This window comes from Ammospiza caudacuta, chromosome Z, assembly GCF_027887145.1.
Source record: "Ammospiza caudacuta isolate bAmmCau1 chromosome Z, bAmmCau1.pri, whole genome shotgun sequence".
Lineage (NCBI taxonomy): Eukaryota > Metazoa > Chordata > Aves > Passeriformes > Passerellidae > Ammospiza > Ammospiza caudacuta.
In genome coordinates this window covers 69,852,725-69,873,608 of record NC_080632.1, presented here as the reverse complement: position 1 = coordinate 69,873,608, position 20,884 = coordinate 69,852,725, and the positions used below count along the sequence as shown (strand labels likewise).

Here is a 20,884-nt window from a genome sequence, read left to right as displayed (position 1 = left end):
CATCGAGGATTTCTCTGTTTCTCACTCTGTCTGCTATGGGCAGGGGCCAGGGATTGGCAAGAGGCTGTGAGGGCACACGGCTGGGGCAGCTGACCCAAACAGACCAAAGGGATCTCCATGCCATCTAACATCATAGTTAGCAACAAAGAATTGGGGATGAGTCTTTTCAAAGTACTCATTACTCAGAGATTGGCTGGGCATCAGCCAATCTTTTTGGGATGGGGTGAGCCACAGCCTTTTAATCACATAGGTTTTCCCTTTTTTTGCACCTACCTCCCCCCACCTCCCTCCCGCCCCCCCCTTCATTTATTAAACTGTCTTTATGTTGATCTATGAGGTTTTTCTCACATTTGCTTTTCCAATCCACTCCCCCCTTCTGATGAAGGGGGAGTGAATTAGCAGCCGGTGGGTGCTTAATTGCTGATCAGGGTCAACCAACCTCAAAGATTAAAGCATCTAATTTTTCAAAGAGAAGAAAGGAAAATGGAATTATTTCTGTGCTATATTTACCAAACAGAAGTAGAAATGAAAGATAAAAAACATTACTCATTTTTCAAACCAGAGTATCTTCAGGGACCATACTCCATCGCTGTATAGGTGACAAACATTTCTCACAGGTGCCTTTTCTTTGTTACTAGACACTATATTTGGATAACCCTATTAGGTTTTCTCTCTGTAAACATGGGCTTCCTAAATATGAGCAGAAGTTTTATCACTGCTCATGTCTTAAGAAGAGATTTTGAAAGAGGCTTATAAATCTTTTGCTCCTCTACACCAAATGCATTCTCCAGACACTAAGTTTTGTAACACAGAATTAGGCAGGGAGTTGTGTTTTATTGTCCCAATTTTAAAAAATCAGGAAAAAACCACGGAGTTTCCTATGCAAGGCCATAGTAAACACTAGAGTCAGGCCTGCCTAGCTTTCCTTTCTCTAAACCCTGTCTCCAGGTCTGTGGATGACAATCTTGATTCTGACAATAGCCAAGATAGGTTTCATTATTTGTTACTTTGGGATTCCTGAGATAGTAGAACTTTTGGAGTAGTCTGTTTGATAGATGTTTTCCATCTACAACATTTTCTACAATTATGTTAAAAATCCCTTCTGACCACCACCTCTCTCTTGCATGACTGTATACCAATTTGTGTAACTCAGAAAGGACACAGAGGTGCATAGTTTAATTTTGTTTATTTATTCCTGCCAATTTAACCCTTTCTTCAATAATTAAACAATGGGACTGTTTACCCTCTCTCCTAATTAGTCACTGGCTCTTTAGACCGAATGGTAATGATCGTAAGAGTTTCTTTATGTCTTTCATGTTATAGTAAAGGACTCAGAGATATTTTTTTCTCCTAAGTCGTTGTTGAATTTGACATCAGGACTATTCATTGCAGAACTAGCTGCAATTAGAGCAATTATGCAGATCACATGTCTTTCCAGTTTAATAGCTGGCTTTTGTTTTGCTTCCTTTTTTCCTCTCTCTCTCTCTTTTTTTTTCTTTCCTCCTCTTACTGCAGCTTCTCTAAACCTAAGAGGAGGATAAGGAAAGACAGACAGACACTGAAGTGGACCACCTACTGACTAGGTCCCACCATGGAACTGGATAATTTGTTAAATACCTTTGTGCTGGAGGAAATTCCTACGGGGTGCTTTGGATCTCAGCTTGCCAAAGGTCATCATCACAACATCACCCCATGCTCTCTTTCTGCTTCCCAGGCAGGAAGGGGATGGCACACTCTGCAAACACTGATAAATGTCTGCTCTCTGCAAAGCGATTTGCAGTGGGTAACTAAACCAAACCATGAACAAGATGGGAAAAAGCACACACAAAAAAAGCAAATATAAAGCAGTTTGCATTGTAAAAGCTGTAGAAGGAAAAGATCTTAATCTCAGGTACCTGTTTATCTAGGCCCTGCCTCACAAAGAAAAAGCCCAGATCACTAATTAAGCCATGCATCACAATATAAGCTTACAGAGCACCTGTCACAAGTGTATCCACAGGCACACCAGATACCTCTATGCATGTGAGATCCTGATCTTCAAAGAGCAGTATAAACAAATTTTAAAAAACTGCAATCCTGCATGGCAAAGTCACAAGCACAATTCTGCTCCTGTATCTCCAAAACAACCCAAAAACCAAAGAACCAAACCAAAACCATAAAAAAACCTTACAAGGCTGGGTGTTGTCCTCAAATACTTAATTAAGAAGAAAATTAAGAGACCATAACATTACTTATTGCCAGTTTTTTCAGAATTGCTTTAAGAAAAGATCTCATACTCCCTGTGAGGCAAGCACTAGCATAATGTCCAGGCTTGAATATTATACAGATAACTTCACAAACAAGTAAGTAACTCTGACACATTTTCTAGCACACTAAAAAAATGGAGTCAGAAAATTGACCACCCCTAAAAAGATTGTGCTGTAAAAAGACAAATAATTGTTGGCATATCAATTGCATTTTATAATTGCATCCAAACTTTCAAATACACCTAAACTTAAATCTGATGGCACATATATTTTACAACCCATTTGAACCACTTGGCTGCACGGCAGAACTCAATTAGCCACAAACATTATGCATCAGTTGCAAAACATTTGAGACAACAATTCCATATAATAAGAGCAGAACTTTGAAAAATTTCCCTTTTACATTTGTGTAAATTTTCTGTAGACATCAGGTGAAGGTATTTATGAGATTAAACAGGATAGGTTCTATTATTTGTTAGTTCTTGAGGCGCAAAAATATACCTAACATGGGTGTGCATGTTATGCAGCCTTTTATCTCCTCTGTCCTGCTGCCTACATAGCTCACACACAGGGGATACAACCCCATCCAAAGTGAAATGAATATTATATATATGAAGTTCTAACAATGAGCTGCTGCACTCACATTCTCAGAACCTCCAGCACAATCAGCCCTTTTGTACTGTCTTGCTGGAAGAAACAGATTCAAGAAGGCTCAAATTTCACTACTCACTCTCCTGCTGAGAATGTAGTAAGAAATACATAATATTGACAGTTTTACATCTTAACAACTTGAGAACCTGCAGCTGTCTTTTGAGAGAATTTGGAACTAGTATAAGATAATGCCAGGGAAAAATTAAGGAGGTTTTCAGTAAAATCAGTGGGGTATAAAGGTGAGCAGCAAACTCTCCTCTGTATGTCTCCATATCTTCCTATTTTGTAAGCTATGCAGAACAACTGCATGAATAGGACTGAATTTACTGACAAATACATTACACACATACACACACACACACACACACACACAAGCACATGCATAGGCTTTCTTAACTTGGCCTGCATTTGTATATGGCACTGGTTTTAATGGCCTTTAATATAATTACTCTCACTAATGTCAAATGGCTTTTAGTCAGATCCCTGATCAAACAGTTTGACACTAATGAGACTCATTACATTAAGGACCTCCTAAAAGTTTGAGTTAAAATCTTGAGGTTTTTTTTTTTAATGATCAAATGATCAATAGTAAAATCACATGTGAAACACATAGAATAATGATACTGCCTCTAGTTAGATTTCAAAGAATTTAAGCATTTTTGCTACTTTGGCAGCCAATGAAGGACATTAGTTTACCATAAATATTTTAAAAGGGCAGGGTAAGCTTTTGACTTGTCATGTCTAAAGCACAAGATGCTCTTCATCTATTTGTACCTTCTGTTTACTCAGGCAAACAAAATAATAGTTACGTGGAACTTTCAGTGTTACAATAAACAAGGTCTGCAGCACAAGGAAAGTTTTAATTATGTTTGCAATACAGAGTTTCACATAGGCAAGTATGATGGGCATGAGAGGTGGCTCGCAGGTTACCTCAAGTCACCCCTTGTTATTTCCACGGTCTCCTAATGCAGACAGGAGGAAAAGGACAAGGAGAAATGCAATACCACACATCAAATATGTCTTAGATTTAGCTGCATTGTTGCATTGAGGTACTATATACTCCAGTTAGTTTAGACCCAGTATAGTAATCTCCTTCTGTAAGTCACCATTTCCTGGTTGCTCCAGGGGCAGCATAGCAGTCTAGTTTTCCTAAAAATGAGTTCATGGTAAAGCCAGAATTCTTTTCAGATAATGTCAGTTTTTCACAGAACATCCAGACCTGTTTCTGAATATAATTGTTTTCTGATTTTTTCTGAGTTTGTTTTATGTACTTTTACAGGTAATTTTCCAACATATTATGCAACTTGTTATCTCAAAAAACCCCAAAAAGCAAAAAACTTATTTGAACATCTGGAGATTAAAATCTGAATTAACAGTCACATTTTCATCATGTTTAGAATCTGTCGGCCTCTGAGTTTCACTTTCTTTCCTTTCCAAGAATAAATCTGGTAATCTCTTCTGAGTTTTATTAGGTCACTTGCGAATGGATTTCATTAACTAAGAACAAGTTTCCTTGAGACATTTAGTTGCTACAGCTGGCATCCACGTGTTAACTTCTCATCCCCACAGCATCTCCATATGACATTAAGAGATGAAAAGCTTGCCAGTTCTGTTATATTGTTTCCTCTGTTTATGTTTTCTGTTATGTCCTCACCTGTGGATTCCTGATGCTAAACAAAACATGTTCTGTTGGAGAAGGAATTATTGTTTTCCTAATGCTTACAGCAGTATTCAAGCATCATTTCCTGTACTTGAGGCAACAGTAAAAATATTATTCAGAAATGCTTGCACCACCTTCGTCATCTTGAGACCATCTTGCAGCAGTGTTAACAAAATGTGTCCGTGCATCCAAAGACTCTGAATTAGGAATTAATACATTTGGACCCACTCCAGAGACAGCCAGCACTGTGGTTATGACCTGAATCAGTGACCTTCTGCAGGTGTGCTGGGAACACATCATCCCGGTTCAGTGACCCAGATACTTCTCACTATTATATTCATGGAAAGGTGGATTATTTTTTTCTGATGGCAACAGAGAGTGACATACAGCTATGGTGTTGATCAGAAAACTGTCCAGAACTGGAGTTGACCAAGCAACTCAGATCATAAAATTGACTAAGTGAGCACATGACACAGTCCATTGGCTGTTGCTATATTCCTCTGCCACAGTGCAAGTAACAAGACTGAATTCCTTCTACTTTTTACTAAATATCTACCAGAAATTGTAATTTCTTATTCATTATTTTAGTGCTAGGAGTGATTATACACTTTTCTGATTTGGTTTACTTCACAGATGGATGGATAGATAAAGTAGAAAATGGCACAGGGTATAACAAAATCTGTATGTGCACAAAATCTAAATGGCACAGGGTGCAACAAAATCTATTTGTGCTGGCAAGTCCTAACTGTTGCTATAAATCAGAGTGTATTGCCTCTCTCTCTGATGGTACAAACACAACCCTTCTAGTTAGAAGCCTCAGTCTTTATCTTTCAGGAGGAGCTAGCACAGATTTTGTGGTGCTAGGTGTTTAAGGTGTTGTCTCTCAGAGTGACATAGACCATGTCCAAGGCACATTCCCAGAAAACAAACTGATGATTAAAGAGCTCATTTCCTAGGTATAGCTTCAAAATTAGCTTTTAAAGGTCACTTTCATAAAGTGTGTATCTGTGAGCAATGACTTGGTTGCATTGGTTGCAACCAATGACTTGGTTGCATTCAGGAAGTGCTCATGAAAGGCTAAGGGAACTTAATGAACTGGTATTTTGGCAGTGGTGATGAACTATATGCTATACATACATTGTTATAGCATACAACTATATGCTATTCTTACATAGTGAATATTCAAGCTGAGAGCTGCGACTCCAGAACAGACAAAAATCCATTCACTTTCCAACAGGCAAACATCACATTCAGGGTGGCTCTCCACAGATGCTCTTTTCTTTTAATGAAGATTTTTACAGTGTCTTTTGGAACTGTTAACAATCAGAACTATGCAGTCTGTATGCTAAACAGGTCTCTGCACCATATTTGTTTCATGGAATAATCAGCATTTTGCAGCATGAAGAAAAAAATGTAGGTGCAAAGGGTCACAGAAGCATCAGACTTTTAACAAGTATATTGGCAAATGTTCTCATTTGCACTGTTTGCTTTTGAGTTGTTCAGTTGCTGAATCAAAATTTAAAAACACAAATATGTGGCTCTGAATTATCCAACTGAGGAAACTCAGAAGAGACACACAAGAGACAAAGAAGAACTAAGGATGATGCAGAAGGGAAGAAAGAGTGAAGTGTTTATGTGTGCAGAAGAACTTGATGTAATTTAGTACCAGTGTTTTATATTTCTTCCAGAATGTGTGAAAATTTTCTGGGAGCAATCTAATCTTCTCATGAACTTTGCCAGTTTAATTTCCTAAGAGCAGAGAAAGACAGCAAAAACTGTCTTTTCCATCACTCACAATAAAATCCAAACCAAAAAGACTTTATTTTAAAAAACCAGTTACATAGAAAATGTACTTTATTGTGAATATCACATCATTTGCAAATGTGTGAGCATTTAACAGCAAGAAAATTAATACACAAAGAGATTGTAAATAATATATTAGCCTCATAGTAAAGCTGCACAGTATTCTTATCAGTTATTAAAAAAATATCCATTTCAGTCTTAAGTTGGACCAGGGGCTAAACTTCTCTAGCTTTTTTTTTTTTTAATTACTTTAAAAAAATTAATTCCTTACCTTTTCTCTCTCCTGTGCTCTTCTTTCTTACTCTTCTAATAGAACACAATGTAACAGAATCAAAAGACCATCTAAAAATTATCTGTAGATAAGAAACTAAGAATTTACCTAAACCTAAGATGATTTAGGCAAATCTATATAGCTTTGTGGCTATGGAGTCACTTGTGAGCTACCATCATTCTCCAGCCACTACATTTCACACAATGAACGCACAGGTGAGCAGAACTGGACACACAGGAAGCTTACGTACAATACAGCATTACCAGAACTTTCTGGGAGAAATGAATTGTCTGAATTAATGAGCAGCAAAGCACATCCAAATCCTTCTTCTCCCTCACCAGTTACTTCCTCCAGTGCTGGTTTACACAGACAAATCTCTGTGCTGAAGACTCACCAGTGTTGCAACTTTTGGTCCAGAGTTACCATTAACCATTAGGGTTGGATTCTGAACTTTGAACATGAACTACCAGTTATGGAGCACTAGTTTGTTCTCTACCAGGTAGATTATGATACCTTAGTAAGCATTTCTCAGCAATGCTATATTATTTGCCATCATGATCAATAGTATCCATGAAAACTTGCAGCTACAGTGGCTCTTGTTTTTCATGGTAAACAGAGGTAAGCGCAGAGAATAACGTAGTGTGAGTAGTATCTATGGAATAGAAGTCTTGGGGGACAATGAAGGAGAAAAATGATGAGCTGGACAAAAAGAGAAGAGAAAAATCTCTCCAGCAGCAGAAAGACAAGCAGAGAAGGAAAGGCTGATTGATTGCAGTTATGTGGGGAAAAAAAGAAAATTGAAGAAAAGGGTATGAGTATATGAAGAAGAAAATTTGGAAAAGGAAAGCTCTGTCATCAATATATTACTCTGTCCTTTGCATTAAGTCAAAGGACACAGAGAGGCCTTGACAGAAACTGTCAGTACACCTCTCTCTTTAGCAGGCAGAGTGGAGGCATCTGCAGAGATGTGCATTTCCTCTATTAATTTTAACAAAAGCACCAGAATTGTAAATTCCTTAGTAAATTGACACAGTAAAATGAGTTTCTGAGGTATGCAATCAGCATCACCTCATTGAAAACAAACACCTGCCACTCATAGTATCAGTCTTTGCAGATGGGCCATTCTTTCTGGTGTCTATGTTTCTGCTCTCCATTTCCATTCAGACTTAAAATCTGACAGGATGTATCAAACATAATTAATATTTTCCCATTTTTGTTTAAAACTAATGAAAATGAAAGAGAACTTCCATTTTTGCAGTCTTGGCATTGGTTTAATTACTCCACAACAGGGTAGAGCACACAGAGGTTTCCCTACTCTTATGATTGGTAAACTCTTTAAATTCTTCACTATTCAGGAGCAAGTAAGTTGTTGAATGGTATCTTATGAGAAAAGGCTATGCCACAGGTCTTGCCTTGACCTCCCTGAAGAGATTTTGACTGAATTATAACTGAATTATTATTCAATCACCTAGAAATAGAGGCTGTATGTCCTAATGTACCCTTTCCCAACTTGTTCCTTGCCTGGGACACAGAGTATAAAAACCTGCCATACTTCCTAAATAATAGGCTGATGTTCTTCCAGCCTCCTTTTCCATTAACAAACTCACCACTTCCAGGTCACATCTTCTGTTAAGACACTGGCTGTAGTAAATAAGCTCTTTTTCAATTCAAGGATCAACAAATTACACTGAGCAAGTTTCATGCAAAGAAATGCAGGCATATAATCCAAAGGAATTATACTGGGTGGACTGGAGAGTCCCAAGTTAAAAGGGATGCTCTTAAACTATAACTTCTACACATTTTTCTGTGGAAAAGGTCTTCAGGTTTTCTTACAGATTAAAGACATGACCTCTGCTTCCTCTCACAGAAAAGGGTAAAGAAGTCTAAATATAATCCATTATCATCATGAAGTTAGTTACTTCATGAACCTATCATGACAATAGGAGCTTCATGGAGCACCTGAACAAAGATAAGGGAACAAGGACTCAGAAGATAATTGCAAGTCTAAAGAAGCAGAATACTAGCTATACTAGTGGAGGGTCTATAGTAGTCTCTGAGAAGGATTGGGGCACAACTGGAACCAGCCCAACCGGAGCTCATGAAATGAGAGCAGGCCATGACAGAACATGTGAGATGAATTTTTTTTTTCCTTCAGGTAAGGACATTTAGCTACTATTCTTTATGTTTTTGAAATTGGGTTGGATTCTCACTTGCCACTGGTCATCCTTTTAGCAAGAATATTATCTCAGCTGTATGCTACCAAGAACATATTGGTACAAGAAAAGAACAATAGTATTTGATGGTTTCTATGATACTATGACAGGAAAGGAAAATACTACAGATACTTGCAGTACAGCTGAGTGAATTTTACAGAATAGGGTAGCTACAACAATTCTGACTCAGGGGGCAATTTAGGAACAAGTTAGCTGGAATGTTAACTCCAGTTAACTTGGGTGAACAAAAGCCTCATCTTCCACATGAATCAATTCATTCAGATAAGTAATTTCAGAAAAAAAAAAAATCCCCAAAACTTTCCAACATCATATCAAAGAGACTTGTGGTATTTTCCATAGCTAAAATTCATAGCTAAACACTGAAAATGTAATTTTTATACTTACTTTTTTCCACATATTTGAGATTCTGTGATTGAAACTTTACAAGCCAATGAGAAGTTGGAAGGGGAAAATGTGCAGTTCTTCTGAAAAGAACTTAGGGTTCACTGTCAGGAACTGAAGACAGCTGAAAGAGATGCCTGCTTCCACCATCCTTTTCTCTCTATGCCTTTGCCATTCATTCTAGGTATGCACTGTGTGTTGCCAGTAAAGTTAGTATGGCTATTGGCACTGTCAACTAGATCTCTGAAATAAAAATTGAAAAAAAAAATAAAACAAAAAGAGAAAATGAATATATAGAAAAATAATAATGACAGTTTAGATTAAAGCCCAAAGAGATGCATTTGCACAAATGAGAAGATGGCAAATAAGTATGCTGGCACAGGCAGCAGTACAAGTCTCTTCAGATGGTGTAACTAACACTAGCATAGTTTCAAATTATGCCTGCCAGTGTGGTAATAACTATAATTAGGAGAGAGATATTCTTTCAAAAAATTACAATAAACACAATCAAAGATGTAAAGGTAAGAGTGACATTCTGTTCATAGGGGGAAAAATAGGCAGTACAGCCTTATTCATAAAACTAAAAGGAAACCCACATCATACCTGAATAAGGCAGTATCAGTCCAATTATCAGCGACTAGGAAAAGCCCAGACACACACCTATTCCTAGATCCAGACATAAATGCTTTACTACCAACAGACAAGAAATAAAGGATCATTCTCTTTGATCCCTTACACTGAGCTTCTGACACTGAGCTCCGGGAAAAATTGAGGCTTGGCCTGGAGCACACCCTGACAGAGGCCAAATACCCATCCCAACTTCCTTCTGTTCATTGCTTTGTGCCGCCCCAGCTTCTTTATGCCAGTTGAGTACTTTTACCTGTCCTGTCTCTTATCTCCTCTACATTCAGGACAAAGGGCTTTCTTCCTTGGCATTCCCAGAAAGTTCAATAAAGTCTGCTATCAATTATCATGTTCACTCCCATAGTGACTAACAAGAAGTGGGAAGAGAAATAAGAGGTCATGATTTGCTGTGGACTGCACAAAGGGTTAGGTATACAGACCCTACACACACTGGGAACAGTGAGAGGTATCTCAGTGAGGGGGGTGAGCAACCTCAACTAATTGGCTGCTGAATGTAAAAAAAAGTCTAATGTACAGGTGAAAACTCTCACTCAAAATTTGGACCCACAAAGGTGGCTTTTCATGAGAACAGTGAAGTTTCTTAAAAACCAAATAAAAAACCCCAAAACTTAGTTCTATTCAAAAGCATTTGATGTTAATACGTAAAATCAGAGGCAAGCCTGAAGCATGGAAAACTGGAGATCAAAGAACTGTGTACCAGCAAATTGGATCGTACAGTGGCTGGTGTCAAGTGACCTAGCTGTACTGTTTATAAAAACCAGTAAAAACAGTTTATGCTTGAAACTAAGGAAATCTAAATTCTCCTTTGGATTCCAAAACTATCCATCTTTCTAAGGCAACCTCCAAACATCTCCTTGACACAACCTCCACTCCTTGGGAGTTTCCTTTCCTTCATCTACTATGGTCCAGACTCTTCCTCTCAAAGGCTGATGAACATATATTTCCAGTTTATTCTTAAAATAGTCTGTGTTCTGGAACATCTTCAGGGGCCAGCACATCTGCTTGCAGGACTTCTTCCTGGAAGATACTGAGCTGCCACTTTCCTTAAATTTATATATTCTATGTGGTTTCCTCCTTAATTATGACTCTGGGCTGCCTAACACATCTCTGGAGCACTGATCTGTGAAACATACAGGAGTGCTAGAAAGCTGACATGAAGCACAGCACCATAAAAAGGTTGCCAGAGCTGGTGAGCCAGAGGGATTTTCAGGCTGAGAAAGAACTAGAAAGGAAAGAATAATTTCAGGACTGGGTAGGCAAAACAGCAAAACAAGAGGCAATTAGAGCACATAGGAGAGAAGCAAGAACAGCCACTGAGGTCAGATTCTGGATCACTATTGCTTGGGATTAACAATAGAGGAGGGACTCACAGATTAGTATTAATAAGTAAAGGACGAGAGAGACCTCTGGAAATTTGCATTTTGAGCAGTCAGACAGATACTGACTTTTGTTATAGAAGAGAGGCAAGAAGGGGGTGGAGGGGTGTATGTGTCTGTTAACAAGAGGCACCAGTGTGACAATAGTGATGAAGTGAAGAAAATTAGTGCCCTTGCCAAGAGCAGATAAAAACTTTTCCTGTGGTGTACAGACAGACAAGCTATCAGGTCTCCCACAGAGTTCAAAAGCAAGCGCAGCTACCAGCTACATACAGTCCATATCCAGCAGGTACACTGAATAAAACTCCCACACTGCTGCCAGTCCCCTCAGCCTCTCCAATCCCCTGCTATACTTACTGCCTGGCTCTGTCCGAAAGCAACAGAATATGGCATGGCAGGAGTTTTCACCTCTTCACCTCTTTTTTCTTTTTTTTTCTTTTTTTTTTTTTTTTTTTTTTTTAGGGGATGTAAGGAGTGAAGTCCCTATGGATTTTGCTATGATTAGAACTTAGCAAAACTTTGCAGTCTGGAGTTCATATTGAAACATATTCAAATGTTTCACAACACAACCAATGTCCAAATGTTCTTATCACTAGCTATAATTGCCATCTAACACAGTGGCCTCAGCAAAGAGGACTATAATCACAGAGAAAAATGCCTCTGGGGACTATACCCCTCCTCCTCCAGAGGCTATTTTTATGTACAGTAAAATTTCCACAACGTTTTTGTTATGCTATGCAATAATATGCAGCTTTACAAAAAGATACTTGGAGACAACGATCTATTTATCAAATCAACTGATTCCTAGTGGCTTTGGTGCCTGTGTATAAAACACCATCAAAGTGAGACAAGTTGGAAGTAAGTACATGACAGTATGGCTTTTTCTTTGTAGTGTGCGCATTTTGTCCATCATCTATAGCAAAAACAATAGTAAAATTATCTGAGAAAAGACCAGAAATTAAATTTTTAATATACCATCTTCAGAAAAACAAACTGGGGTTGCATAAGGTTCAGATTTTGTGACCCATTGATTGCTATTTACTTCTGTAGGGTGGATATTCATGATAAAGCATCATTTAAGCCCTCCAGATATAGGATAAGAGCTGACTTGTGTAATTATCATTGAATCAACAAAAAAGGAGGGCTAATTGCTGGAGCATATTTAATGTCATATTCAAGGAATGTGTATTTATGAATATTAGCAACAATATTAGCTGTTAGGACTCCCTGGTCCTAACAGCTACAATTCATACGATGGCCTGCTGAATCCAATGAGAGTGTTGACTGTAGTTTCAGTAGAAGAACAATTTACTCAACAGTAAGCCACCATCTGTGAAATCCTAGGGAAGGCAAGCCATGAGGTCTTAAATGTACAAAGAGAACTTAAGCGTACATTGGAATATACTGAGAAAATGATCACGCAAACTACAAAAAAAACCCCAAACAACTAACAGAGAAGAAGCAATCTCTGGCAAATAAGTTCTTAGAAACGTCAAACAAACACGGAAGTAAAGAATGCATTTTCCTCCTTTCTACTCTTATCAAAAGATGTGGGAAGATGTTAATCACCACTATAATACCCAAGTGTAAAGGAAAAATTAATGAACCTAAAGCAGAGAAACACCTGAATTGGAAAACATAGCTTTCGGCGTTTTACTACTTCTACTTTTCAAGGGAATCAGCTGCTGTTAACGGTAGAGGTGTTTCCTCCACATTTTGGTGGAGGAAAAATGGAACTCCATGTTATTCTTTGACCTTCTGTAAAGTATGTAATTTCTCATACTTCAGCAAAAAAGCGAGTAACGGCTGCCTGACTGGCAAAGTCAGTCACCTTTGCTGACACCTTTTTCTCAGAGAAAAGTCATGAATTTACGTTAGTGTACTGCAATGGTACTTCTCACGTCCAAATTCCTTCAAAACTTGCAACAGATCCTCACAGTAGGTCTGTTGGACCAATCATCGTAACGTTCAGGCAAAATGAAGTAGATGTACAGGTAGTCCAAAGTTATTATGGTGGCTCAAATGCACAGACCATTAAACAAGAAGCTTGGACTGGAGTGGACACGAGTTTTCTCCCACCCCAGCCAAGCACCAGCTTGAGACAGCTGCTGATGACCAGCAGCATCTTCTCTAGGCCCAGAGGTGCTCTGTTTTTGGAAGCAGGTAGGAGATCTGTGCCAATGCTGCACAGGGACATGGATGAGGGAGCAGTGGGAGCTTTGTCTTCTCTGACTGGGTCTGGAACACCAATCCTCTGCCAAAGCAGCAGACACCCAGTTTTCTTTTTTGAAGGTGGTGACCACGGACAGACCGGTTGCACTAAAGGACGATGTAGGTGAAGCGCAGCCAGCAAACGGGCACACAGTAGCTGCCGGAGAGGCAGCTAGTGGGGCTGTTCCTGTCCTGCCTGGCAGCCGAGCAGTTTCTCCTGGGAACGGCAGGCCAGGGCAGACCCGGCCTACCCGAACAGCTGGGGCTCTCCCTCGGCCCCTCCTCGCCCGGGGCGCCCCGCGGGCGCAGGGCCGGCAGGCCGCCGCCGGTGCCGAACACGAGGCCTTGCCGCAGGCCTCGCACCTCGCCGCGCCTGCTGCAGCCCCGCCGGCGGGGCGGCGGCCTCCGGGGCCGGCAGGGGGGCAGACACAGCGCCCGGGGGCGGCGGCCGACGAGACCAGCAGTAGCCCGGGGCCCAGGAGCGCGGAGAGCGAGGCAACCCGGCGCCGGCTCGGCTGCCATTTCCCCTGGCCTTCGGCGCTGCGGGAGCGAGGGCGGGGAGAGGAGGCGGAGGAGAAGGAGGAGGGAGGGGAGAGGGAGGTGGCCGAGTCGGAGTGCACTGAGGCTACGAGCTGCCAACACTCACACATCGCCTGCCGTCGCAGCCGCGCTGCTCCCGGATTCCGGAGAGAGGGAGCGAGTAGAGGCGAAGAAAAGCCAGACGCGGGAGAGGAGGCAGAAGACCGCTGGCAGGGGGAAGGAAGTCAGAGAGGAGGGAAACGTAGGGAGAGGGATAAGGACCCCTCCTCCCCGCGGAGAGACGACTTCCCATGTAGCTAGGGATAGAGGGGGAAGCTGGCGCTCAGGAACAGTGAGAGAAGCTCTCACAAGCAAGTTACTAAATTCCGGGAGAGCGGCGGGAAGAGGGCACAGCAGCAATCACTGATCAGAACCACTATTCCCAGCCCCTCATCATTTAACCCCCGGGTGGTTCAATGCACTACTCCAAGCTCTTCCTAGTTTCTTCCTCGGGCTAACTTCGGAGGACGTACCGCCGGAGCGGCCCGGAGGGGAGGACAAGGGCCTCGGAAGAAGGAAGGAGAAGTTTTGTGGGGGTTGCGTGCAGAGGAGAAGATGGGCTGGAAGCGCCGCTGTTGCTGGGGAGGCGGAGGCGGCGGGGACCTTCTCTGCCGGCTCACCCTGGTGCTGGGGTTCCTGCTGCCCGCCTGCAGGACGCGCCTCTACACCAACCACTGGGCTGTGCGGATAACCGGGGGGCTCCCGGAGGCCAACAGGATAGCGAGCAAATACGGATACGTCAATATAGGACAGGTAACGCTAGTCACAACTACTTCCTAACGGGCACCGCCGCTGCGGCCGCCCTGCGCCGCCGGGGCAGGGACAACGACGAGGGCAAGGGACGGGCGGCCCCGCGGCCGCTGCCCGAGCACGGCCCCGCCGCAGGCCCCGCCGCCGCCGCGGGGCGGTCAGCGGAGCCGCCCCGGCTTCCCGCCGGGGGCCCCGGGAGGTGATGCGCGGGGACAGGTACGCCGGAGAGCTTGGGGTCGTGGCCTTCCCCTTCAAAGCCAGGTGTGAAACGGGGCGCGGGCAGGGAGCCGCCCGCGGGGCGGGAGGGGGAGGGCATCGCCGGGGGGCGTCCCGCCGCGGCTCTGCGCGCCGCCTCGCTGCGGCTGAACTTTGCGCTCCGCAGCGGACAGCCTCCGGTGTCCCCTTTCCGAGTTGAAAAGCGCTGGTACAAGACGAGCTCGTCCTGCTGCGAGCGCCGGTCTCTCTCGCCGGCAGCCAGGACGTGGCAGCCGCGGCCGCCGGCTGGGCGCGGAGGGCGTCCCGACCCCCGCGCTGGCGGGGCGTGCGGAAGGAGGCGGTGGCAGGGAGTCCCGCAGCGCTGCCAGGCGGGCGGCTGCCCGCGGCGTTCCCTGGGGAGGGAGAGCGCGCCGCTGGGGCCGAGGCCACACCTGGGCTTGGCTCGGTCCAGATATCACCACGTCAAAAAATTCTTGGATACAGTCAGGTTCATAAACTGCAAGTTAGCAAACACCTGGTTCTTACTGGATTCCATCACACTGAAAAATGCCCCTCTTCTACAAATAGGCACAGTTATCTTTAAAATGTCCTAACATCACTGCTTCTTAAGGAGTTTATACTCAGCGTTCTAGGCTTTCCTCGCTGTTGTTCTCAAAATCTAAGTTGCATATGTCGGGTTTACAAGGCGAGTGCCTACAAAATAAACAGTCCTGTTGCATGCTTGGGTGCAAACATCCAAGTACATTCTTTGTATACACTAGTTTATTCTACATGAATTGAAAGGTTAGAAATGAACATTTACAGGTACAGAAGGCTTCCTTTTGTGCATGAGAGTTACAAAAACGCAGCTGTGTTTACACTCCAGGCGTTTCATATCAACCAAATCAAAGTAAGGTCTGATTATTATTGTGTTTTAAAAAGGGTTCCCACTTACTACATCATTGAATCAAAAGTTTAAAGTACATCTCAATGTTCCCACTCATTGCAAGCCTGAATAAGACAGCTGTGTGGTCAATTAAGATAAATAATTTACATGAGAAAAGCTGGAAAATGTCACTGGGGTAGCACAAAACATGATGTGTAAGGATGCAGTTGCTTAGTAAAACTGAGTATCAACTTCTCTCGTGGAGCACTTAAGCAGGCAGGCAATACTACTTCCAGCTGGAGGCAGTAAAATTTGGGAGGAAGATTGCATGTCAAAATTGAAGTACTACTTCGGAACTAAAGTTTAGGAATCAAAATTTTTTGCATCAGCTTTCTTTTTAGTCTAACACGTTTTATGCTCAAGATGTTTGTGTTCCTATCTGGGCCCTTATAGTGCCAAAATTAGCAACAGCTAATTAGTGTCAGCTGCAGGATGCGCCTTTCCCCATTTTTTCTTTTGTCAGGCTGGCTGGTCAGTTCAGAGCCTGCCTTTTTGTACTTTGCATATGTAAGCCCCATCTTGAATTAAGGAAAGAATGCAGTAAGCTTCTGTTGTTTCTTATGTGTCAGTGAAAGTGTCTATGTACAGCTATGAAATATACAACTATGAATAATGCAGATTAGAAATACAGATGAGAATGAGAGAAAATAGACACTATAAGTAATTGAAAGCTGGAAAGTACTTTATTAGGTATATGGATGAAAAAATACTAGACTGTGTGTCTAGGTAAAGACGGGTAAATGGAGTTAAGGTATTAACTTTTGGAGAATAGGAATCAGGAACAATTTGGACAGACGAGGTGGGCTTGCCCATAGTGAGCTTTTTTCATAGATCTAGAAAAGCAGGAAAATATTTCATACAAAACAGGAAGTGCAAAAAGAAGATAAGAATGGGGCATAATCTTCTGGTTATTACTGAGTGACAATTGCAAGCAATTAAAAAAATTATTTTGTGTGAGATGTTGAAAGATATTTTCTTCGCTGAATATGCTCTGAAAACAAGAGACACCAGTAAGCAGAATTTTCTCATAGAGTTACACAATAGGCATAATGTTTTGGTTGCATTAAATTTATGAGCTCATCTTTAAAAAGAAAGTGCAAAAAGCCAAATCAAAATTCCACTGCAGCTGGTCCAAAGGACCAACTAACAAATTATCCGGAAAAATAATCTATTTAAAATATTCAAGATAAGAAGTAGTGAAACTGTATAAAAATGAAATTTGCAAACCAGGAGCATTCTGACAACAGTAAATTGCATTATTAGAGCTGCAGGAAACTGGGGGAAAAGAGGGGTTCTGAAGGGCTTGTTTCCACTGACTATAATTTTGTGTTTGTGGAAAAATGGCATTGAAAGGTTCATAAAGTTGATCAGTGGAGACAAGATGGTAGACCCAGGAAGGCTCTGAATTGTAAATACTGGCTAACACCCTTCTCCCAGTTTTTGTTATTTAGTGCATTCCTGGTGACAGGAGGAATTTAACTTACTGGTTTTTTGATGCTTGTGTGATTTGGAGAATATCCAGTTGAGTCTTGAAATACCTCTTGAGTAATTTTCATTGCCGTAGCAAACCTGCAACGTCTTGCTGAATGACTGGACAAGTGAATCAGAAATAGATGGCAGAAGGGGCTGTTAAAAGAGGCCTTGAGATGACCTGCTGGTGAGCAATTGAGAACTCTCTCTCACAGTTTCTGGTAAACTTTTATTGCTCTCAGACTTCTGTAGTCTTCGTGTCTTACTATGAAAACTCAAAGCTTTAGCTTCTGTATTCATTGAATAGAAGAATTTTCCATTAAATTTAGGGAACACAGCACAACAGAGAAAGAATCCTCTTTATGTTTTTCCAGGCTACATGTTCTGTTTCCTGTTTCCTACAAATTGCTCTGACATACTTCTTGTTTATCTTGTATTTCCTGTATTACCAATGAGAGATATGTCTTCTGTGTTTCACTGGACTTCAAAATTATACAAACATGTAATATCAGGACTTAAATGCATAGAGTTGACTTCTTTCCCCCTTTTCCAATGTAGGCTTTCTGACTTACCCTTGAAGTGCAATTAGTAATTTCTCTAGCATGAAGAAGTGTTGCATAGTTCTTTTTGCACAGGTCTTCTAAGACAGTGGTCTGGACCTGCAAGCCCTCTGGGACTGTGATAAGATAGCCTAACATAAAGCAGCTAGGGAGTTGTTCTAAGTTCCACACTGGATGGAGCAATTTGGGCTATAGTGCATCCCCAGCACCTCTTTGCTGGCTTGCTTTCTATTTTGCAGTGGCTACACAAAGCAGACCTTACCTTAGGGCAAAGTATCTGTCACTGACATTTAGGAACATTTCTTTCACTGTTGGCAGCTGTCAAGGGTTAAGCATATCGTCTGTGTAGCATTTTGTACAGTTGGTTTAAATATTGTGGCTATTTGCTGTCATCAGGTGCCAGGAGTTTCTTGTTCAGGCAGTGGATTTTCCTTTAAGATTGAGGAGCACAGGAAAGACAAATGGTTGGTACCCCAAATGTGATGGAAGAATGGAAGAGATAAAGATATCTGCGGTTGCAACGAGAGAAATGCTGCAATAGTAAACTTCAGATCCTGTTCTTCCTTTCTTCTTTCTTAATTCTAGGCATGAGCTGAGGGTGGGTGAGCACTTTCCCACATCACATCTTTTTTCTCCTGATAGTATTTGTTCAGGAATTTTACCTTTTTGATCTCTTCCAGAAGTGAGTAGCCTATTCCCTGCTCTTTGCGAGTGACTGTCCACCCAATCCCTACAGTTTTCTTCATACAAAGAATAGACACTATTAGCCAAAAGGCACATAAGCATTTTTAGCTTGAGGAATCACAGTAAGATAAACAGATCTGGCTTTCTAAATAATGTAAATGCTGATATCACTTGCCAGTAAGTGTTTTGTGGTGGGTTTGTTTGTTTGTTTGTTTTAACTGGGAGTATTATTTGAAGCCAGCAGATCACACAAAAGTTTAGTAAATAATATTTCAAACCTGTTCATTTCAACAGTTCATTTCAAACCTGACATTCTTTTGATGTCACAGAGAAGATGTTGTGTAACAAGGTCAATTGATAGAAAGAATGGGAGGAATGGCTGTTTTGCATTTTACAAATCTATTCCTGATGGAAGGCAGAAGTAAATTTTGCAAACTAAGTATTTCAAATTGCAAGACAAGGAAGCAGTTAAGGAAAAAAGGAACTTAATTTGAGATAAAAAGCCTAAACTACGGTGGTTGTCTTCAGCAAAGGAAGGAGCTTGCTGCCAAAAGTCTCCCACCACTTTACAATGATGTCTCAAAAAAGCAAGATGATAGGCCTTTGTGTAAAGTTCAAGCACCCCATAATATAGATAGATAATAGAAGAATCATACCTCTTAAGAGCCTGTGTGCTCACAGTATTGCAACAGAGTATGCCTTACTAAAATTTAATACTTGTAATAATTTTAATGAAGTCCTGAGTACTAAGGATGCAAGTATCAGGACAATGGTATCAAAAGAATTAAAGATAGGTGTACTCTAAGTTGTATGCATATGCAGATATTTTTACATATCAGCAAATGCAGATAGGTAAAAGTACACCAAGGAAAACAGAATTTTCTCTTTTACATAGAAGGAAAAAAGAGCCTTAAGGGGTGGTACAGAATAATCACTGGGAGACAAATATTTGGAAAATATAAGTTCTGAAAAACATTTTTTGCAAATGCTCAAAATGCCACAGAACCGGTACACCTGAACATATTGTAGTCTACAAAGGGTATACCATGGCTATTTCTTCATATTTAGTGGTAGTTTTCTCATTTCTGCAGTTAAAAATGGGAGGAAGGAGGGAGAGAGAGCACATTGTAGTTCTAGTAAATGTGAGCTTTTCATTAGGAGCTGGGTGAAGAAAAGGAATGCTTTCTGATCATGCAGGCAATCTAGCAGCATTTGTGTGTTGTTATAAAATGAGGGAAGATGATAATCTTGTGTAACAGAATAGTGGTCAAACTACAAATTGTGTGATGATTTTTTTATTTAAAGCCCTTAGGCAAGCACAAACTAAATTATATTTTTAAGAATAACAAGTAGTAGCTAGCTCAATTTACAAATGACAATATTTGTGCAAACTGTTTCTCTCAATCAAAGTGCAGGAGTGGAGCAGACTGAGTTCAATGGAAGAACTGGAAGAAATCTGTAAAATGTATTGATGTAAATCCATGGTGCAAGATACCTCTGGTATGACAACTGTCATGTCATGGTATGACAACCTCTGACTGACAATGGCTAAAGCTGTAGAAGTGAAGGGCGAGAGGGAAATCACTGCAGATTGGTTTGTCCACTGTAGTGCCTTTAGGAAAACCAGCTATGCCCACATGTTTCCTGGCTGATATGTAACCTGTTTTTGAAGGTCTTCAGTAATGAAGTTCCACAGTGTCAATGAAGCTAGTGGTTTTAGTGGTCTCTTATACTCTTTGCCCTGGTGAAGTCAAAACTGTATTAGTCTTTCTGCAATTCAAAGCTGGTGTTTCTTGTTTCTCTATGAATGTAAAGAGTAGCAACATCAGAAAAGTTGTAACATTTCCCTCTTCCAGACTTTTATGTTTTCGATCCAAGTTCAGTCCTTTCCTTTGTTTTATGTCAGTGAGGCCTTTCACTGACCAGTCATGCCGTTTGACTCTAGTCTTTCTAAGATGATCCTCATATTGAGCGAGGAGCTGCCAGAGCATTACAGCTGAGTACAGCATAAGGATTCCTTCAGCTGTCCTCAGGAAAGCACTCCTATTTATGTAACCCGTTATGGCATTTGTCTATCCTGTAGCCATATGCATTCTTGACAGAGTTCAGCCTGTGATCTGCTATGGTTCAGAGGTTGATTCTGCCAAATTCCTAGCCCATTGTTTTCCAGTCTGACTTTATTCAGTAGGTTGCTGCTTATTAGGTGTAGTACTTTGCTTATG

General features: G+C 41.2%; 1 protein-coding gene across 2 annotated transcripts in view; it reads left to right on the top strand.

Moving 5' to 3' along the window:
- Window positions 1–14,219: 14,219 nt before the first annotated feature.
- PCSK5 (proprotein convertase subtilisin/kexin type 5) overlaps window positions 14,220–20,884 on the top strand; it is a 226,691-nt gene continuing 220,026 nt past the window's right edge. For both annotated transcript variants that reach the window (XM_058824331.1, XM_058824333.1), the window contains exon 1: window positions 14,220–14,810. In XM_058824331.1, the coding sequence (XP_058680314.1) occupies window positions 14,613–14,810 (198 nt within the window). In that variant the 5' untranslated portion in view covers window positions 14,220–14,612. The remainder of the gene's footprint in view (window positions 14,811–20,884) is intronic.